This window comes from Somniosus microcephalus, chromosome 2, assembly GCF_052327205.1.
Source record: "Somniosus microcephalus isolate GS21.2 chromosome 2, FLI_Smic_1.0, whole genome shotgun sequence".
NCBI lineage: Eukaryota > Metazoa > Chordata > Chondrichthyes > Squaliformes > Somniosidae > Somniosus > Somniosus microcephalus.
In genome coordinates this window covers 271,104,541-271,122,047 of record NC_140988.1, presented here as the reverse complement: position 1 = coordinate 271,122,047, position 17,507 = coordinate 271,104,541, and the positions used below count along the sequence as shown (strand labels likewise).

The window sequence follows — 17,507 nt, the reverse complement described above, 5'->3', positions numbered from 1 at the left end:
CCCCAGAGATCAGATTATTTGGTTTATGGTGATAATATTAAAGGACAATTACTGAGCTTTGTCAGTTTGACATAGTGATATTAATGTGGGCACAAAACAATCCCGCGATGAAAGTATTTCAGCACCTACTACATGCTGGTTTAACACAGCCTATTAATGCAGTGAATTGTACAATTATACTTTATGTAGTAAATTATTACGATTATTATCGGACTCCATTATTGCAAAAGGGATTGTTTCACTCACGGTAATATTATTATGCTTATGGTGTGCCCGTTTTAGTGCTGGTCGATGTAAGATGGAGAAACAAAATGTTTAAATAAATTACTAGCTGTAATTTATGTAAACAAACAAATAAATGTTCTTTGAATCATTTAAGATTCAGATTGAATGTATTGCTGTGCAGGAGCCGGTCACAGCCAACACATTTGTACAGAATGAAGAACTGAATAAATGTGAATAATTACTTAGTAATGTCTCTCGTGGGTGACTTTTATTTGCAAAGTTGTTGTATTTACATGAAGTGTATCTTAATAAGTTGATGTGGTGGGTGCGGCTGGCGGGGCTCTTGTATTTTTGTACCTATTACCATTCATTTCTATTTTTTTCGATGGAACGAATAATTATTGTGAAATTTGGAGGCGATCGCTCTTTTACTTAAATATCACCCATTATTAATTCCTTTATATATGAGAAGTATTGATCATTGATATTTGAATGGAGAGTAACTGGAGCCGAATCTACCTGCTACAAGAAAGTCTGGCCTAGAAATTCAGTAAGGCGCTGCCAGCTTTGCGGCCAGTTACCGCCCAAAGAGGGCTTCTGCGCCAATAGAGGAGGTTGCGCTGATATTGAGCTCGGCGGTAATGGCGGCGGTAGCCGTTAGCGCTGCGCCGGCACCGATGACGTCATCGGTGTGCGCTGTGCCCCGTTTCCGCCCCAATGCCGGCCCGACGCCCATATTCAGTTGCCGCCGCCTCCTCCGTGGCGGCCGCTACTAACATCCGGAGACCAGGGCCTTACTGCAGCCTTAGTGGGGCGCATAAAGGTGGAGGTGCGGCCGGCCGCTTTTTCGGCGGCCGCCTGCCCGCACCTCCTTCCCCGGCCTCCTCCACCACCCCCCCCCCCCCCCCCCGCGGCATTGCCAGCTGCTTTCCGCGAGCCCGGCACTTCTCCGTGGTGCCGGGCTCATTTGCCGGCACAATCCAGCGGCGATCTCCCCGTTGCAGGCACCTCCACCTTAAGAGAAGGAGGAGGCCTGCAGTACCGCAGCCTGCCGCACCGCATCGGGTGTCGCAGCGGCACCTAGAGCGATGAAATTCAGTTTCAGTGCCCCAAGCGGGGGCGGGCACACCCTGGAATAGCGCCCGGTTCTGACTTGGGGCGCAAAAACTGAATATCTGACGGTCGCAACTGGCTCCGCGCCCAGCGCTAACTTTTGGGCGCTAGCCAGCTGGCGGGGCCATAGTGAATTTCTAGGCCTCTTTGTTTAATTAACGCTCACGTGTCAGCGTGGATATGACAAGAGCAACGTGAGAGCATTAGAAACTGGAGTAGGCTATTCAGCCCCTCGAGCCTCCTCCGCCATTCAATTAGGTCATGGCTGATCTGTACCTCAACTCCATTTATCCATCTTTGATCCATATCCCTTGGTACCCTTACCTAACAAAAATCTATCTCCATCTTGAAAGCTCCAATTGTCCCGGCATCCACAGCCTTTTGGGGGAAATAATTCCACAGTGGGCAGCACGGTGGCATAGTGGTTAGCACTGTTGCCTCACAGTGCCAGGGACCCAGGTTCGAATCCGGCCTCGGGCGACTGTCTGTGTGGAGTTTGCACATTCTCCCCGTGTTTGCGTGGGTTTCCTCCGGGTGCTCCGGTTTCCTCCCACAGTCCAAAGATGTGCGGGTTAGGTTGATTGGCTATGATAAATTGACCCTTAGTGTTAGGGGGATTAAATACGTGGGGTTACAGGGATAGGGTGGGATATGTGTTGGTGTAGGGGTTACGGGGATCGGGTGGGATATGTGTCGGTGCAGGCTCGATGGGCCGAAATAGCCTCTATCTGCACTGTGGGGTTTCTGTGATTTCTACTACCCTCTGTGAAAGAGTGTTTCCTTATTTTGTTCCTGAGTGGCCTAGCACTCATTTTAAAATTATTTCCCCTTGCTCTTGATTCTCCACCAGAGGAAATCGTTTCTCAGTATCTACCCTATCAAATCCTTTTAACATTTTAAACACCTCGATCAGATCGTCCCTCAATCCTGTGTACAAGTCAATAAAAGCCAAGTTTATGTAACCTGTCCTTGTAATTTAACCGTCTAAGCCTCAGTATAATCCTGATAACCCATTCCCTTGCTGGAAATGAGTCGCTTCAGAGCTGGTTCTGACTCTGATTGCTTTGTGGAAACTTCAAGATTGGCCAAGTGCGACAAATACTGAATTTTCTTTTGCGAGTATAGGGATAATGATTCTCTTTCTGTTTGTCAGCAGCAAGAAAAGCCTGGGAGACTGCCAGATTTCCCCAATTGGAGTCTGTTCTAACTTAGCAGTTTGGTTACATAACAACAGTGACTGAACTCCAAAATAATTTATTGAAGGTGAAGAGCAAGTGCTGTATAAATACAATTTATTTATTTCTGTCGAAATATATTTACTTTTTGCCTGCTGGGTTTTCACTATTTGAGAAAATATTTAACAATAGTTTATATTGATTGTTTTCCATTCATTTAAAAATAATCAGATTGTATTTTTTTTATTCGTTCATGGGATGTGGGCGTCGCTGGTAATGCCCTAATTACCCTTGAGAAGGTGGTGGTGAGCCGTCTTCGTGAACCGCTGCAGTCCGTGTGGTGAAGGTACTCCCACATTGCTGTTAGGGAGGGAGTTCCAGGATTTTGACCCAGCGACGATGAAGGAACGGCGATATATTTCCCAGTCAGGATGGTGTGTGACTTGGAGGGGAACTTGGAGGTGGTGGTGTTCCCATGCACCTGCTGCCCTTGTCCTTCTAGGTGGAAGAGGTCGTGGGTTTGGGAGGTGCTGTCGAAGAAGCCTTGGCGAGTTGCTGCAGTGCATCTTGTAGATGGTCCACACTGCAGCCACGGTACGCCGGTGGTGGAGGGAGTGAATGTTTAAGGTGGTGGATGGGGTGCCAATCAAGCAGGCTGTTTTTTCTTTCTGATGAGACTTTAAACCAATGTAAAATATCTCAAGGCACTAATTTGAAGAAGAGCAGGGGAGTTCTCCTTGTGTCCTGGCCAATGTGTATCTCTCAACCAACATCACTAAAAGATTATCTGGTCATTATTACATTGCTCTTTGTGAGAACTTGCTGTGAGCAGATTGGCTGCTGTGTTTCTTACATTACAACAATGATTACACTTAATTGTAAAGCGTTTTGGGACGTTGTGAAAGGCGCTATATAAATGCAAGTCTTTCTTTATATGTAATTGGGTGCAGTGAGAAGAAAAATCAGCGTTTTTCCACTCCTGATTATTATCTAGAAAATGCCAATGTTTGTCTGTCCAATGAATGTGATCCTCCTCCCTCATGATCTGCCTGCCCACACATTGTCAAGACTCACATGTGAAAGATGACCACTTGGGTGAGGTACCGGAGGGCTGCAGAACCAGCCAATGCTTTCAGGAAAGGGGTAGAAAGTCGGCGGGGAATAATCAATGTAAGATATCACGTTTATGCAGCGCTAAGTATGTATTCGATGGAAGGGTTGGAGTGCTGAAACGAATCATTACTGAATCATATTTTGTCATGAACACAAATGAGAACTGGATGTACTTGTAAAAACAAGCATTTGTTAGACATAAAAGAAATCTGGGCATTAAAACGAAATAAATAATTTAATGCTTAGTCATATGAATCCATAGTGCCCCGCGAATTCAATTTCCTAAAATAAAATATAAAATACATACAATCGCCATGTACACTATTTACAGGTTACAGTACTACTGGTCGACAGTAAGTATCAGTGCATTGGGTTGCATGTGGTTTCATTTGTTCTAAATTAAGGGGTTCAACTTCTAGATTGCTGTCATCAAGTGTTCAGACTTCGATTATCTCCCTCATCGCCTCTATATTTTAATTACATATTTGTATCATTCCCATCTACATTCGGGCCTAACCAGAAGGCTTAGGTGAGAACAATGCTCTATTTCATAAATGTAAACAAACAGCCAAATCAATTTCTATTTGTTTCCTATACCTACATTTATTCAAATTTGATACAATTTCATTCGGCTAACATTGATGTAATGATCATGGGGGGGGTGGGTGGGGGGCCAAGTGGGATTGCAATGTAAGGAGCTGCGAAACATTTCATAATTCAGTGCTGAACTCATTATCTGTCGGCTCAGAGGCCTGTAAGGATGCCAATGACTCTTCGTTCAAAGCCACCAGTAACTTCAGTCTCTTCACACAGTCCTCCAGCACGCAGGACGGGTAACTGCTGAGCTCGAGGTAGACGCCTTCTTCCGGATCCAACATACGATCAGCCAAGCTGAGGACAGAGATGGCCAGCAGGGAGGGCGGATACCCGTTGAAGGAGTAATCAGCTAAGCTGAGCTCAGCAAAGCGCCTGGCGAGCCGTCCAGTGCTGGCGGCCCGGCTGCGTGGCTGCTGGTGCTCCACACTGGTGTTGGTGAAATACTCCAGGAAGAAGTCCACACCCGGTGTGGCCAGCTGGAAATTGAGTTTGATCAGGATGATGCACTCCAGATTAAGGAGCTGCTCACGGGTAAACGCGTCACAGCACAGAGCCAGCAGCTGTTTAACTCTGGGAGGGTAAACTTCAACCTGGAGAGATGGAATGAATAGAATTAGATGAAAAATAAGCAACACGTTGATTTATTTTCCACAGTTATTGCTTCCGTTTAGTGTCAGTTTGGTTCAGTTGGCAGCATTCTGTTCTCCGAGTCTGAAGGTTGTGGGTTCAAGTCCCAGAGGATTTGAGCACACACTTCAGCACCTCACTGAGCCAGTGCTGTACTGTCAGTCAGATGCGGCCTCAAATCCATGCCCTCTCTGCCTATTGAGGTGGGTGTAAAAGATGCCATGGCACTATTTGAAGCAGTACGGGCGCGTTCTCCTGATGTCCTGCTCAACAATCTTCCCTCAATCAACATCACAAAAACAGATTAACCAGTCATTCCTCTCATTTACTGCTTAAGTTCTACGCCCAAACTCGCTGCTGTATTTGTTTACAAAGCAACAGTGACTGCACTTCAGAAGGAAATAATTGGTGGTGATGGCGAAACACCTTTGGTCCATGGCCACAAGTTGGACATCCCAGGTGTTACAGACATGGTGCTACAACGTTGTAGCCCCAGTTCTCCGATCTATACTCCCTGCTCATGCAGCTTCCCTGTTGAGAGTGCGGGATTGTGGAATCACCCCTATAATGAATAAAACAGTAATCTTCTACAGGTGTGAAAATTATTTCATGTGTGTTGTTAGTTTTCAGTGTCCGTACACTCAAATATGGTGTGATCAAGTGACATTTGGTGTCATCGCATTTCAGTTATGATTGACAGTATTTTGTGGTAAGGTGTTTTATTGCAATCTGTGTTGCTGGGAAGTGCTAAGGTGTCAACAAAAAGTTCCAAACTTCCCACAATTTATGGCTCAGCGGGTAAATGTCGCGATGCTGCACCAAAACCGACCAGGAAGGTCCTGGTTTGATTGTTTGTCTTTGGCGAGTTAGCTGATCAGAGCTGGGCTGGTGCTATGGGTGCAATGCGTTCGAGAGGGGACAGCAGCCTGAATTCCCACTCCTGGTGGTTATCCAATCACTCTTGCTGCAAGGTGCTGGATGGCAAGTCAAAATGAGATTCAGCTCAGTGGGGAACTGTCCCCCCCCCCCCCCGCCCCCAACACTATCATCAGATAATCTGCCAGTGCCAGTGCTCATCGTCTAGGTTTGCACACGAAGACAGTCCTCTTGGGTGAATTACTGCTGTGCCCAGGGAAATGTTCCCCAGTATGAGTCAGTTCAGAGGGAGGAATCTGGGAGAAATATTCCAGTTATTTGTGGGAAGCCTAAACCACCACTTAAGACTCCAACCCTATGAATGGAGATAGTAGAGTTACTCACATAGCTAAACTATAACTGGCACATTAATATAGTTTATGACCAATATTCAATTGATCCTAAGCACCTCGAAAAAATGACATGCTTCTTTTGTTCTGGTTAATTTGACCTGGTACTGGCCTGCTGCTTTAAAGAGGATTTCAGGAAGGGCGAGGGTGCATGAGCTCATTCATTCACTGCATGCTCACCCACCTGTTTGCATGCAAGGAGAAGCGAAGTTACTCCAACAAGCTGGAAACAATCAGAAGCCACGGGTGTTGTTTGAAGGAAACGGTCCATGATGTTCACAGTGAGGCACATTGATTCGAAGGAGAAGCTAAAGTATCTGTGAACCGGGATCAGCCAGCTAACGAGCTTACATCGGTCTTCTGCAGTTACCTGAGAGGAGACAATAACATGCAAAATATACATTTATAGCGATTGGGTTGTCATGAGGAATTCAGTAAAATGTAACGGTGAGTATGTCATTTGTGTACTGCGTCCCCTTAAACTGCGGAAGCCACCCAGTCCTCCGGGTATAGATTCTGTCCTTCCAAACTTGAGCTGTGTCTGCAGGAAGCATATAGTCGTAGAACACTAACGTGAAGTACTGTTGGCCGTTGGCCCTCTGTTAGTGATGGGAGCAATTTGAGTCGATGAACCAGGAATTTCATACAAGGGGTGTATTAGCATAACATGGAAATGCTTAAAACACAGTGATTGGGTGCAAGATTGAGCTTCTAAACAGTATCTATCAGCTTCTAATCTCGTGTCTGCGCGTGTAGAGTGGCTAGCCTTCAATACAATGTACGCAGGACAATTTTTAAAGAAGTTTTCAAATACCTTTTATACATGCAGTATTTACCGTTATTATATTGTGCCATAAGAAATTCTGTGCTAAGGGGTTGGCTTTAAGGGTTGTCGAAATATTATATTTCCATAGATTGGTGTTATTTCTTACCTGGGGCTGACGTGCCAGGCAATTCCGGGGATGAAATTTCTTCTCAGATTCTCGTCTAAAATCGTAACATTTCTCCCCGTATTCTCTAAAAATTTGTAAATCAAGTTGAGTTGTGAGCCCATGAGAGGACCAGCTGTTTCTAAGAGCGGGACTGGCACAGTCTGCATCTGAAGGGCTCGAACAAGGTGATTCGTCAACACAAATACCACTATCACATCCGCTGGAAACTGTGCTCTGTTTTCTGTATCTTGGGTATTTGGGTCTTTTAATCGGCGCTCTGACATTGGCGCTGTCGGGGATCGTTTCAGCCCTGTCTTCGGGGGTAACATCCTCACTCACAGCGCCCCGTCGCTTTCTTTTAGTGGGGCTGAACTGGCTCAGCACCGGTTGCAGAGAAGGTCCTTCGCCCATAGCGCTTGCAACCATGGGTGCAGTGCTGAGGAACTGAAAGCCACGGGCTTCATTCTGAATCCTACCTGCGTTTCTCGGCAGCTCCAGCCTCGTGTTATTGGCCCATCTGTCTGGAATTTTGCCACATTTTTTTCGACGTCATCCGGGCGCAGCAGGGTGGCAGTTTTCCCGGTCAAATGACCGCTCACCGTTCATTCCCCCTCCCTCCAGTTTTGGCTGGGAGCGGCACGGGTCTCAGTGGTTGCACTATCCACGGCACGCGCCCACCTGTTGCCTGGCAACGGGCTGAGTTGTCAATTTCAGCTGGGTTGATCTGCCCAGCAGCAAAGCTCCCACACGATCCCGATTGGACTGAAAGAATCCCGACAGCTTTTGTTGCAATCAAAGCACCAGAAAGGCTGCACAACTTAGACGTTGTTTAACAGTCAATGCAAAGAAAGCAACTGTGGCTTGCAACACCAGATAAAGTAATCACGCTGTAAACAACGCTTGATGAACCCGTGCAGCTTTCAATATGAGAGAGCGTGTGTACACTATATTGAGCAGATCCTGATAAGATCAATCTCGTGTTCCAAATCGAAGCTAATTTTAACGGCAATAAAGTACCAACTGAACTTCACACATGGAAGCCGCGGAGACTGAAATGCTGCGATTCTTCCAAACAAATGTTCCTTGTTATGTAAATGTCATGAGATTTTACTCTGTCCATTGTGTGCAAAGGCCAATAAATCAGAGGATTATAGGGGGAAATCTGAGTGAAAACGAGCGTTTAAAGTTGTGTGAAAGTTTAAGGTTATATTTTATTTTAGTGTGTCACGACTTCAAGTAAAGGTCACGGTTTAAATAATATCGTATAAATATACCAGAAATAATTGTATTACAACTAGCAATATCTATAATGTCGAGACACGTGTATAATGTCTATGTAATGTATATAATGTAATGTATTTTATTGTCTGAGGATATTTGCATTAAATAAAATGTTAGCGGACGTTGAAGATTTTGCTTTGCATAATATATGGTACTTATTACTGAAATTGCTTATTTAGAAAGCACAATAATAGAAATGAAATAAACACTGTCCTACTCTACACATTTACAAATAAAATACAATGGGGTTTCAACCGCCTCTAAAGTATGCATTGTCAGTCTGGAGAGCCTATTGAAATCTATGGGTTCTGTTGTGCTGACAGTTTCCATCCTGCCATATTCAGATGTACGGAATAAAAGGGGAGCGGGAGTTGCCGCGCTGGGCTCTGTGAAGGAGGGCTCCCCTGGGGAGTGATGTCAGACTCCAGGCACTAACAGAGTCGCAGCTTCTCTGTACAAACACAGCCAGGCTGCAATCCGAGCCGCCACACATTCCAAACAAACACATCAGGGCCTCAGCAGCAGAGAGCTAACTACATACTGCACCATTAACGCTTCGCCGAGTTTATGGGATTAACAGTGCAAAAACAGTCAGCACAAGCGGTTCTCTCAGTGAGATGGAAATGGTCGAACAAGTTTTTCCACCTTTCACTACAATTCCTATTTTCATGTAATTGAACTAAATTGCTATTTCGAGCGTTGACATAGTCTTTTTTAACTGTTTTGTTACTTGGTTTTAAATAAAAAGTCACCAACTTTCACCTTGATGTTAGAATAATTAGACTGAGGGTTAAGGTCCATTCCATTAAGAATGCCTTTTGTTTATTAATCCTCAATTTAAATCCAAATAACGTAATCTACTGGGGTAATTGCAACTCATCAATTAAAAGATAAACTGGTATATTTAACCTTTAAGCATTGTTTCCTCATGCTGGTTAAAATCACCCTTAAATTATGTAACTACAAAAGTGACCTTTGTAGAATATTACAAATTGGAGGGAAATGGATGCCTAAAAGAGCATTAATTGACAGTGTTTTTGGAATAATAACCATAAAGGTAATTTGTTTGTAAAGACTTTTTAATGATTTGGAAAAGAAACAAATAAATCACGACATACTGATTACAAATATGTAATAGAATATTTATTTAATTTAAAATGGACAAATAGTTCTAACATTTGAAAACCATAAAAACACATCGACCAATTTATTACTTCAGACATTTTCTAAAACCACTTTCTCATGTGTCAGTCACCCCAGCATTTTCTGTTTATATTTTAGATTTCCAGGAGGAAGTATTTTGCCTTTGTTCTCATGTGTCAGCTGCGGCGCGGTGGTAGCACTCTCGCCTCTGAGACAGAAGGTTGTGGATCATAGTCCCACTTCGGAAATTTAGAATCAGAGAATGATACAGCACAGAAGGAGGCCATTTGGCCAAATGTGCCAGTGCCGGCTCTTTGGTAGAGCTATCCAATTAGTCCCACTACCCTGCTCTTTCTCCATAGCCTGTAATTTTTTTTCCCTTCAAGTATTTATCCAATTCCTTTTTGAAAGCCACAATTGAATCTGCCTCCACCACCCTCTCAGGCAGTGTATTCAAGATCCTAACCACTCGCTGCGTAAAAAAGTTTTTCCTCATGTTGCCTTTGGTTCTTTTGCCAATCACCTTAAATCTGTGTCCTCTGGTTCTCGACCCTTCCGCCAATGGGAACAGTTTCTCTCTATCTACTCTGTCTAGACCCCTCATGATTTTGAACACCTCTATCAAACCTCCTCTCAATCTTCTCTGCTCTAAGGAGAACAACCCCAGCTTCTTTAGCCTATCCACATAACTGAAGTCCCTCATCCCTGGAATCATTCTCGTAAATCTTTTCTGCACCCTCTCTAAGGCCTTCACATCGTTCCTAAAGTGCGGTGCAGAGAATTGGACACAATACTCCAGTTGAAGCCGAACCAGTGTTTTATAAAGGTTCATCATAACTTCCTTGCTTTTGTACTCTATGCCTCTATTTATGAAGCCCAGGATCCCATATGCTTTTTTAACTGTTTTCTCAACCTGTCCTGCCACCTTCAACGATTTGTGCACATATACCCCCAGGTCTCTCTGTTCAGGCACCCACTTTAGGATTGTACCCTTAAGTTTATATTGCCTCTCCTCATTCTTCCTACCAAAATGTATCACTTCGCACTTTTCTGCATTAAATTTCTCTGCTACGTTTCCGCCCATTCCACCAGCCTATCTAAATCTTCTTGAAGTCTATCACTATCCTCCTCACTGTTCACTATACTTCCAAGTTTTGTGTCATCTGCAAATTTTGAAATTGTGCCCTGTACACCCAGGTCCAAGTCATTAATATATATCAAGAAAAGCAGTGGCCCTAGTACCGACCCCTGGGGAACACCACTGTATACCTTCCGTCCAGTCCAAAAAACAACCATTCTCCACTACTCTCTGTTTCCTGTCACTTAACCAATTTTGGGAAGGCCGAAGCCATTGTCTTTGGTCCTCGCCACCAACTCTGTTCCCTAGCCACTAACTCCATCCTTCTCTCTGTCAACTGTCTGAGGCTGAACCAGACTGTTCACAACCTTGGTGTCATATTTGACCCCGAGATTAGCTTCCAACCACATATCTACACCAACTCTAAGATCGCCTATTTCCATCTCCGGAACATTGCTCGACTCCGCCCCTGCCTCATTTCATCTGCTGCTGAAACCCTCATCCATGCACTTGTTACCTCAAGTCTTGACTATTCCAACACACTCCTTCCCAGACTTCCACATTCTACCCTCTGTAAACTTGAGGTCATCCAAAATTCTGCTGCTTGTGTCCTAACTCGCACCAAGTCCCGTTCACCCATTACCTCTGTGCTTGCTCACCTACATTGGCTCCCAGTTAAGCAATGCCTCAATTTTAAGATCCTCATCCTTGTTTTCAAATCCCTCCATGGCCTTGTCCCTCCCTATCTCTGTAATCTCCTCCAGCCCCACAACCTCCCAAGATATCTGCGCTCCTCTAATTCTGGCCTCTTGAGCATCCCTGATTTTAATTGTTGCACCATTGGTGGCCATTCCATCAGCTGCCAAGGCTCTAAGCTGTGGAATTCCCTCCCTAAACCTCACCTTCTCTCTACCTGTCTTTCCTCCTTTAAGACGCTCTTTAAAACCTACCTCTTTGACCAAGCTTTTGGTCATCTGCCCTGATATTTCCTTATGTGGTTCAGTGTCAAATTTTGTTTTATAGCCCTCCTGTGAAGCATCTTGGGACATTTTACTATGTTAAAGGTGCTATATAAATACAAGTTTTTGCTGTTGTTGTTGTTGCCTTGTGCCTGCCCATTTCACTTGAGCACAAAATCTAGGCTGACACTCCAGTGCAGTTCTGATGGAGTACTGCTCTGTCTGAGGTGCCGTTTTTTGGATGAGACGTTAAACCGAGCTCCTGGCTGCTCTTTTAGGTGAGTGCAGAAGAGCTGACAGCACCATTCAAAGAAGATCAGGGGAGTTCTCCTCAGTGTCGTGACCAATATTTATCCCTAAAACTGATTTTATTGTTATTGCTGTTTGTGGAACTTTGCTGTGTGCAAATTTTTTCTTTTTTTTATTCGTTCCTGGGATGTGGGCATTACTGGTAAGGCCAGCATTTATTGCCCATCCCTAATTGTCCTTGAGAAGGTGGTGGTGAGCCACCTTCTTGAACCGCTGCAGTCCGTGTGGTGAAGGTACTCCCACAGTGCTGTTAGGGAGGGAGTTCCAGGAATTTTACCCAGGGACGATGAAGGATCAGCGATATACTTCTAAGTCAGGGTGGTGTGTGACTTGGAGGGGAACTTGGGGGTGGTGGTGTTCCCATGCACCTGCTGCCCTTGTCCTTCTAGGTGGAAGAGGTCGCGGGTTTGGGAGGTGCTGCCGAAGAAGCCTTGGCGAGTTACTGCAGTGCATCTTGTAGATGGTACACACTGCAGCCACGGTACGCCGGTGGTGCAGGGAGTGAATGTTTAAGGAGGTGGATGGGATGCCAATCAAGTGGGCTGCTTTGTCCTGGATGGTGTCGAGCTTCTTGAGTGTTGTTGGAGCTGCACTCATCCAGGCAAGTGGAGAGTATTCCATCACACTCCTTACTTGTGCCTTGTAGATGGTGGAAAGGCCTTGGGGAGTCAGGAGGTGAGACACTCGCCACAGAATACCTAGCCTCTGACCTGCTCTTGTTGCCACAGTATTTATGTGGCTGGTCCAGTTAAGTTTCTGGTCAATGGTGACCCCAGGATGTTGATGGTGGGGGATTCAGCAATGGTAATGCTGTTGAATGTCAAGGGGCGGTGGTTAGAGTCTCACTTGTTGGAGATAGTCATTGTCTGGCACTTCTGTGGCATGAATGTTACGTGCCACTTATCAGCCCAAGCCTGAACATCGTCCAGGTCTTGTTGCATGCGGGCATGGACTGTTTCATTATCTGAGGAGTTGTGAATGGCACTGAACACTGTGCATTCATCAGCGAACATCCCCATTTCTGACCTTATGTTGATGAAGCAGCTGAAGATGGTTGGGCTTAGGACACTGCCCTGAGGAACTCCTGCAGTGATATCCTGGGGCTGTGATGATTGACCTTCAACCACCACAACCATCTTCCTCTGTGCTAGGTATGACTCCAGCCAGTGGAGAGTTTTCTTCCCAATTCCCATTGACTTCAGTTTTACTAGGGCTCATTGATGCCACATTCAGTCAAATGCTGCATTGATTTCTAGGGCAGTCACTTTCACCTCACCTCTGGAATTCAGCTCCTTCGTCCATGATTGGACCAAGGCTGTAATAAGGTCGGGAGCCGAGTGATCTTGGCGGAACCTAAACTGGGCATCAGTGAGCAGGTTATTGGTGAGTAAGTGCCGCTTGATAGCACTGTCGATGACACCATCCATCACTTTGCTGGTGATTGAGAGTAGACTGATGGGGCAGTAATTGGCCAGATTGGATTTGTCCTGCTTTTTGTGGACAGGACATACCTGGGCAGTTTTCCAGATTGTATGATAGATGCCAGTGTTGTAGCTGTACTGGAACAGCTTGGCTAGAGGCGTGGCTAGTTCTGGAGCACAAGTCTTCAGCACCACAGCCGGGATGTTGTCAGGGCCCATAGCCTTTGCTGTATCCAGTGCACTCAGCAGTGTCTTGATATCACGTGGAGTGAATCAAATTGGCTGAAGACTGGCTTCTGTGATGGTGGGGACCTCAGGAGTAGGCTGATATAGATCATCCACTCAGCACTTCTGGCTGAAGATGGTTGCAAACGCTTCAGCTTTGTCTTTTGCACTCACGTGCTGGGCTCCACCATCATTGAGGATGGGGATAAGTATGGAGTCTCATCCTCCCGTTAGTTGTTTAATGGTCCACCACCATTCACGACTGGATGTGGCAGGACTGCAGAGCTTTGATCTGATCCGTTGATTGTGGGATCACTTAGCCCTGTCTATAGCATGCTACTTCTGCTTTTTAGCATGCATGTAGTCCTGTGTTGCAGCTTCCTCAGTTTTAGGTATGCCTGGTGCTGCTCCTGGCATGCTCTTCTACACTCCTTATTGAACCAGGGTTGGTCCCCTGGCTTGATGGTAATGGTAGAGTGAGGGATATGCCAGGCCATGAGGTTACAGATTGTGGCGGAATACAATTCTGCTGCTGATGATGATCCATAATTGGCTGCTGTGTTTCCTACATTGCAACAGTGACTGCAATTCAAAAGTTCTTCATTCACTGTAAAGTACCTTGGGGTATCCTGAGGTCATGAAAGGCACTATATAAATGCACGGTCTTTCTTTCAATGTATTCCCCATAAGTTTGATCCAGAAGATGCATTTTTATTTATAGTCTACTCTTGTCATAATTGCATTACCCAAAGATTAAAGATTACCTTTACTTGCAGTAATGTGTTTAATGTAGTTACAATATTCTTGTGCTACAATGCCAATCTCTTTGGATTGCCAGAATATTAAATACAGAGGTTTCATTTTACAGATTAAAGCAACTCAAAATATTTATTTAGAATGGAATGCAAAGAAGAAGCACAAAATAATTTGGCAAATTTAAAGTGATGCAATACAGAAATATAATGAGCGAAGTCCATTATGGGTTAGCTACCTGTTTTAATGATTCCTCCTGAAGAAACATAATAGTCTTTTCTTGTTTGAAACACCAAATCCTTCAAAATGCACTGAAGAACAGTTTCTTCACCCTCCCCCCACCCCCATCCTCCCTCTAACATGCACTTTTTATCACTGAGATTCTCACAAGCTCCCAGCAATTAGAAGAAGCTCCTAGCTTTTCCCAGTTTCCTGGGAATTTTCAATTACTGTTTTTCCCAGAAAAAAGAAATGTGACTAATGTTATTCAAATTACCCAGGAGATGCTCTCCTCTTGTCTTGCTCCATAGGACTGCTCTTCCATGGTTCCAATGCAGCCAGCACATATCCAGCAACTAACGCGGGGTAGGTGCCTGAGGATTGGAAAGTGGCAAATTTTTTTTATTTTATTTTTTTTAATTCGTTTTTATGGGAGGTGGGCATCGCTGGCAAGGTCAGCATTTATTGCCAGTCTCTAATTGCCCTTGAGAAGGTGGCAGTAAGCTGCCTTCTTGAACTGCTGCAGTCTGTGTGGTGAAGGTACTCCCACAGTGCTGTTAGGTAGGGAGTTGCAGGATTTTGACCCAGCGACGATGAAGGATCGGCGATATACTGCTAAGTCAGGCTGGTGTGTGTGACTTGGAGGGGAACTTGGAGATGGTGGTGTTCCCATGCACCTACATAAGAACATAAGAAACAGGAGCAGAAGTAGGCCAATCGGCCCTTCGAGCCTGCTCCGCCATTCAATAAGATCATGGCTGATCCAATCTTGGCCTCAACACCACTTTCCCGCTCTCTCCCCATACCCCTTGACTCCCTTGTAGTTCAAACGTCTGTCCATCTCCGCCTTGAATATATTCAATGACACCACCTCCACAGCTCTCTGTGATAGCGAATTCAAAAGATTCACGACCCTCTGAGAGAAGAAATTCCTCCTCATCTCCGTCTTAAATGGGCGACCCCTTATTCTGAAACTATGCCCCCAGTTCTAGATACCCCTGCTAGGGAAAACATCCTCTCAGCACCTGCCCTGTCAATCCCCCTCAGAATCTCATATGTTTGAATAAGATCACCTCTCATTCTTATAAACTCCAATGAGTATCGGCCCAACTTGCTCAACCTTTCCTCATACTTCAACTCCTTCATCCCAGGAATCAACCTAGTGAACCTTCTCTGCACTGCCTCCAATGCAAGTATATCCTTCCTTAAATATGGAGACCAAAACTGTATGCAGTACTCCAGGTGTGGTCTCACCAGCGCCTTGTAAAGTTGCATCAAAACTTCCCTATTATTATACTCCGTAACCCTTGCAATAAAGGCCAACATACCATTAGCCTTCCTAATTACTTGCTGTACCTGCATGCTAACTTTTTGTGTTTCATGTACTAGGACCCCCAGATCCCTTTGTACCGCAGCATTTTGTAGCCTCACTCCATTTAAATAATAATTTGTTTTTTCATTCTTCCTTCCAAAGCGGATAACCTCACATTTTCCCATATTATACTCCATCTGCCAACTTCTTGCCCACTCACTTAACCTATCTATATCCCCTTACTAGCTCTTTGTGTCCTCCTTACAACTTGCTAACCCACCTATCTTTGTATCATCAGCAAATTTGGCTACAGTACACTCTGCCCCTTCATCCAAGTCATTAATATAGATTGTAACTAGTTGAGGCCCCAGCACCGATCCCTGTGGCACCCCACTAATTACGGATTGCCAACCCGAAAATGACCCATTTACCCCGACTCTCTGTTTTCTGTTAGTTAGCCAATCCCCCATCCATGCCAATATATTATGCCCAACCCCGTGCACTCTTATCTTGTGCAGTAACCTTTTATGTGGCACCTTATTGAATGCTTTCTGGAAATCCAAATACACTACATCTACTGGTTCCCCTTTATCCGTCCTGTTTGTTACATCCTCAAAGAACTCTAGCAAATTTGTCAAACACGATTTCCCTTTCATAAAACCATGTTGACTCTGCTTGATTGTCTTATGATTTTCTAAATGTCCTGCTATTACCTCCTTAATAATGGAGTCCAGCATTTTCCCAATGACAGATGTTAGGCTAACTGGCCTAAAATTTCCTGCTTTCTGTCTCCCTCCTTTTTTGAATAGTGGTGTTACATTTGCGGTTTTCCAATCTGCTGGGACCCCTCCAGAATCCAAGGAATTTTGGTAGATTACAACCAACGCATCCACTGTCTCTGCAGCCACTTCTTTTAAGACCCTAGGATGCAGGCCATCAGGTCCAGGGGACTTGTCGGCCTTTAGCCCCATTAGTTTGCCTAGTACTTTTTCTCTAGTGATAGAGATTGTTTTAAGTTCCTCCCTCCCTACAGCCCCTTGATTATCTATTATTATTGGGATGTTTTTAGTGTCTTCTACCGTGAAGACCGATCCAAAATAATTGTTTAGAGTCGCTGCCATTTCTCTATTTCCCATTATTAATTCCCCAGTCTCATCCTCCAAGGGACCAACATTTACTTTAGCTACTCTCTTCCTTTTTATATACCTTAGAAGCTCTTACTGTCTGTTTTTATATTATTTGCTAGCTTGCTCTCATACTCTATCTTCTCCCTCTTTATAATTTTTTTAGTCATCCTTTGCTGGTTTCTAAAAATTTCCTAATCCTCTGGCCTACCACTAATCTTCACAACATTGTATGCCTTTTCTTTCAATTTAATACCATCCTTAACTTCCTAGTTAGCCACAGATGGTGCATCCTTCTCATAGAGCCTTTCTTTCTCGCTGGAATACACCTTTGCTGAAATTTATGAAATATCTCCTTAAATGTCTGCCATTGCTGATCTACCGTCTTACCCTGTAATCTATTTTCCCAGTCCACTTTAGCCAATTCTGTCCTCATACCCTTGTAATTGCCTTTATTTAAGTTTAGGACACTAGTTTCAGAGCCAAGTTTCTCACCCTCAAACTGAATTTGAAATTCTACCATGCTATGATCACTCTTTCCGAGGGGATCCTTTACTATGAGATCATTAATTAATCCTGTCTCATTACATGTTACCAGATCTAAAATAGCTTGCTCCCTGGTTAGTTCCTCAACGT

At 44.5% G+C, this 17,507-nt stretch overlaps 1 protein-coding gene across 1 annotated transcript; it reads right to left on the bottom strand.

Annotated features, from left to right (window-relative positions):
* Positions 1-3,842: 3,842 nt before the first annotated feature.
* On the bottom strand, positions 3,843-7,800 carry ccno (cyclin O). The gene is made up of 3 exons (XM_086004462.1): positions 7,048-7,800; positions 6,300-6,485; positions 3,843-4,813 (listed from the first exon to the last, which is right to left on the bottom strand). Exons 1-3 carry the CDS (start codon positions 7,471-7,473, stop codon positions 4,337-4,339), a joined length of 1,089 nt encoding a protein of 362 aa, XP_085860588.1. The 5' UTR covers positions 7,474-7,800; the 3' UTR covers positions 3,843-4,336.
* Positions 7,801-17,507: the final 9,707 nt, after the last annotated feature.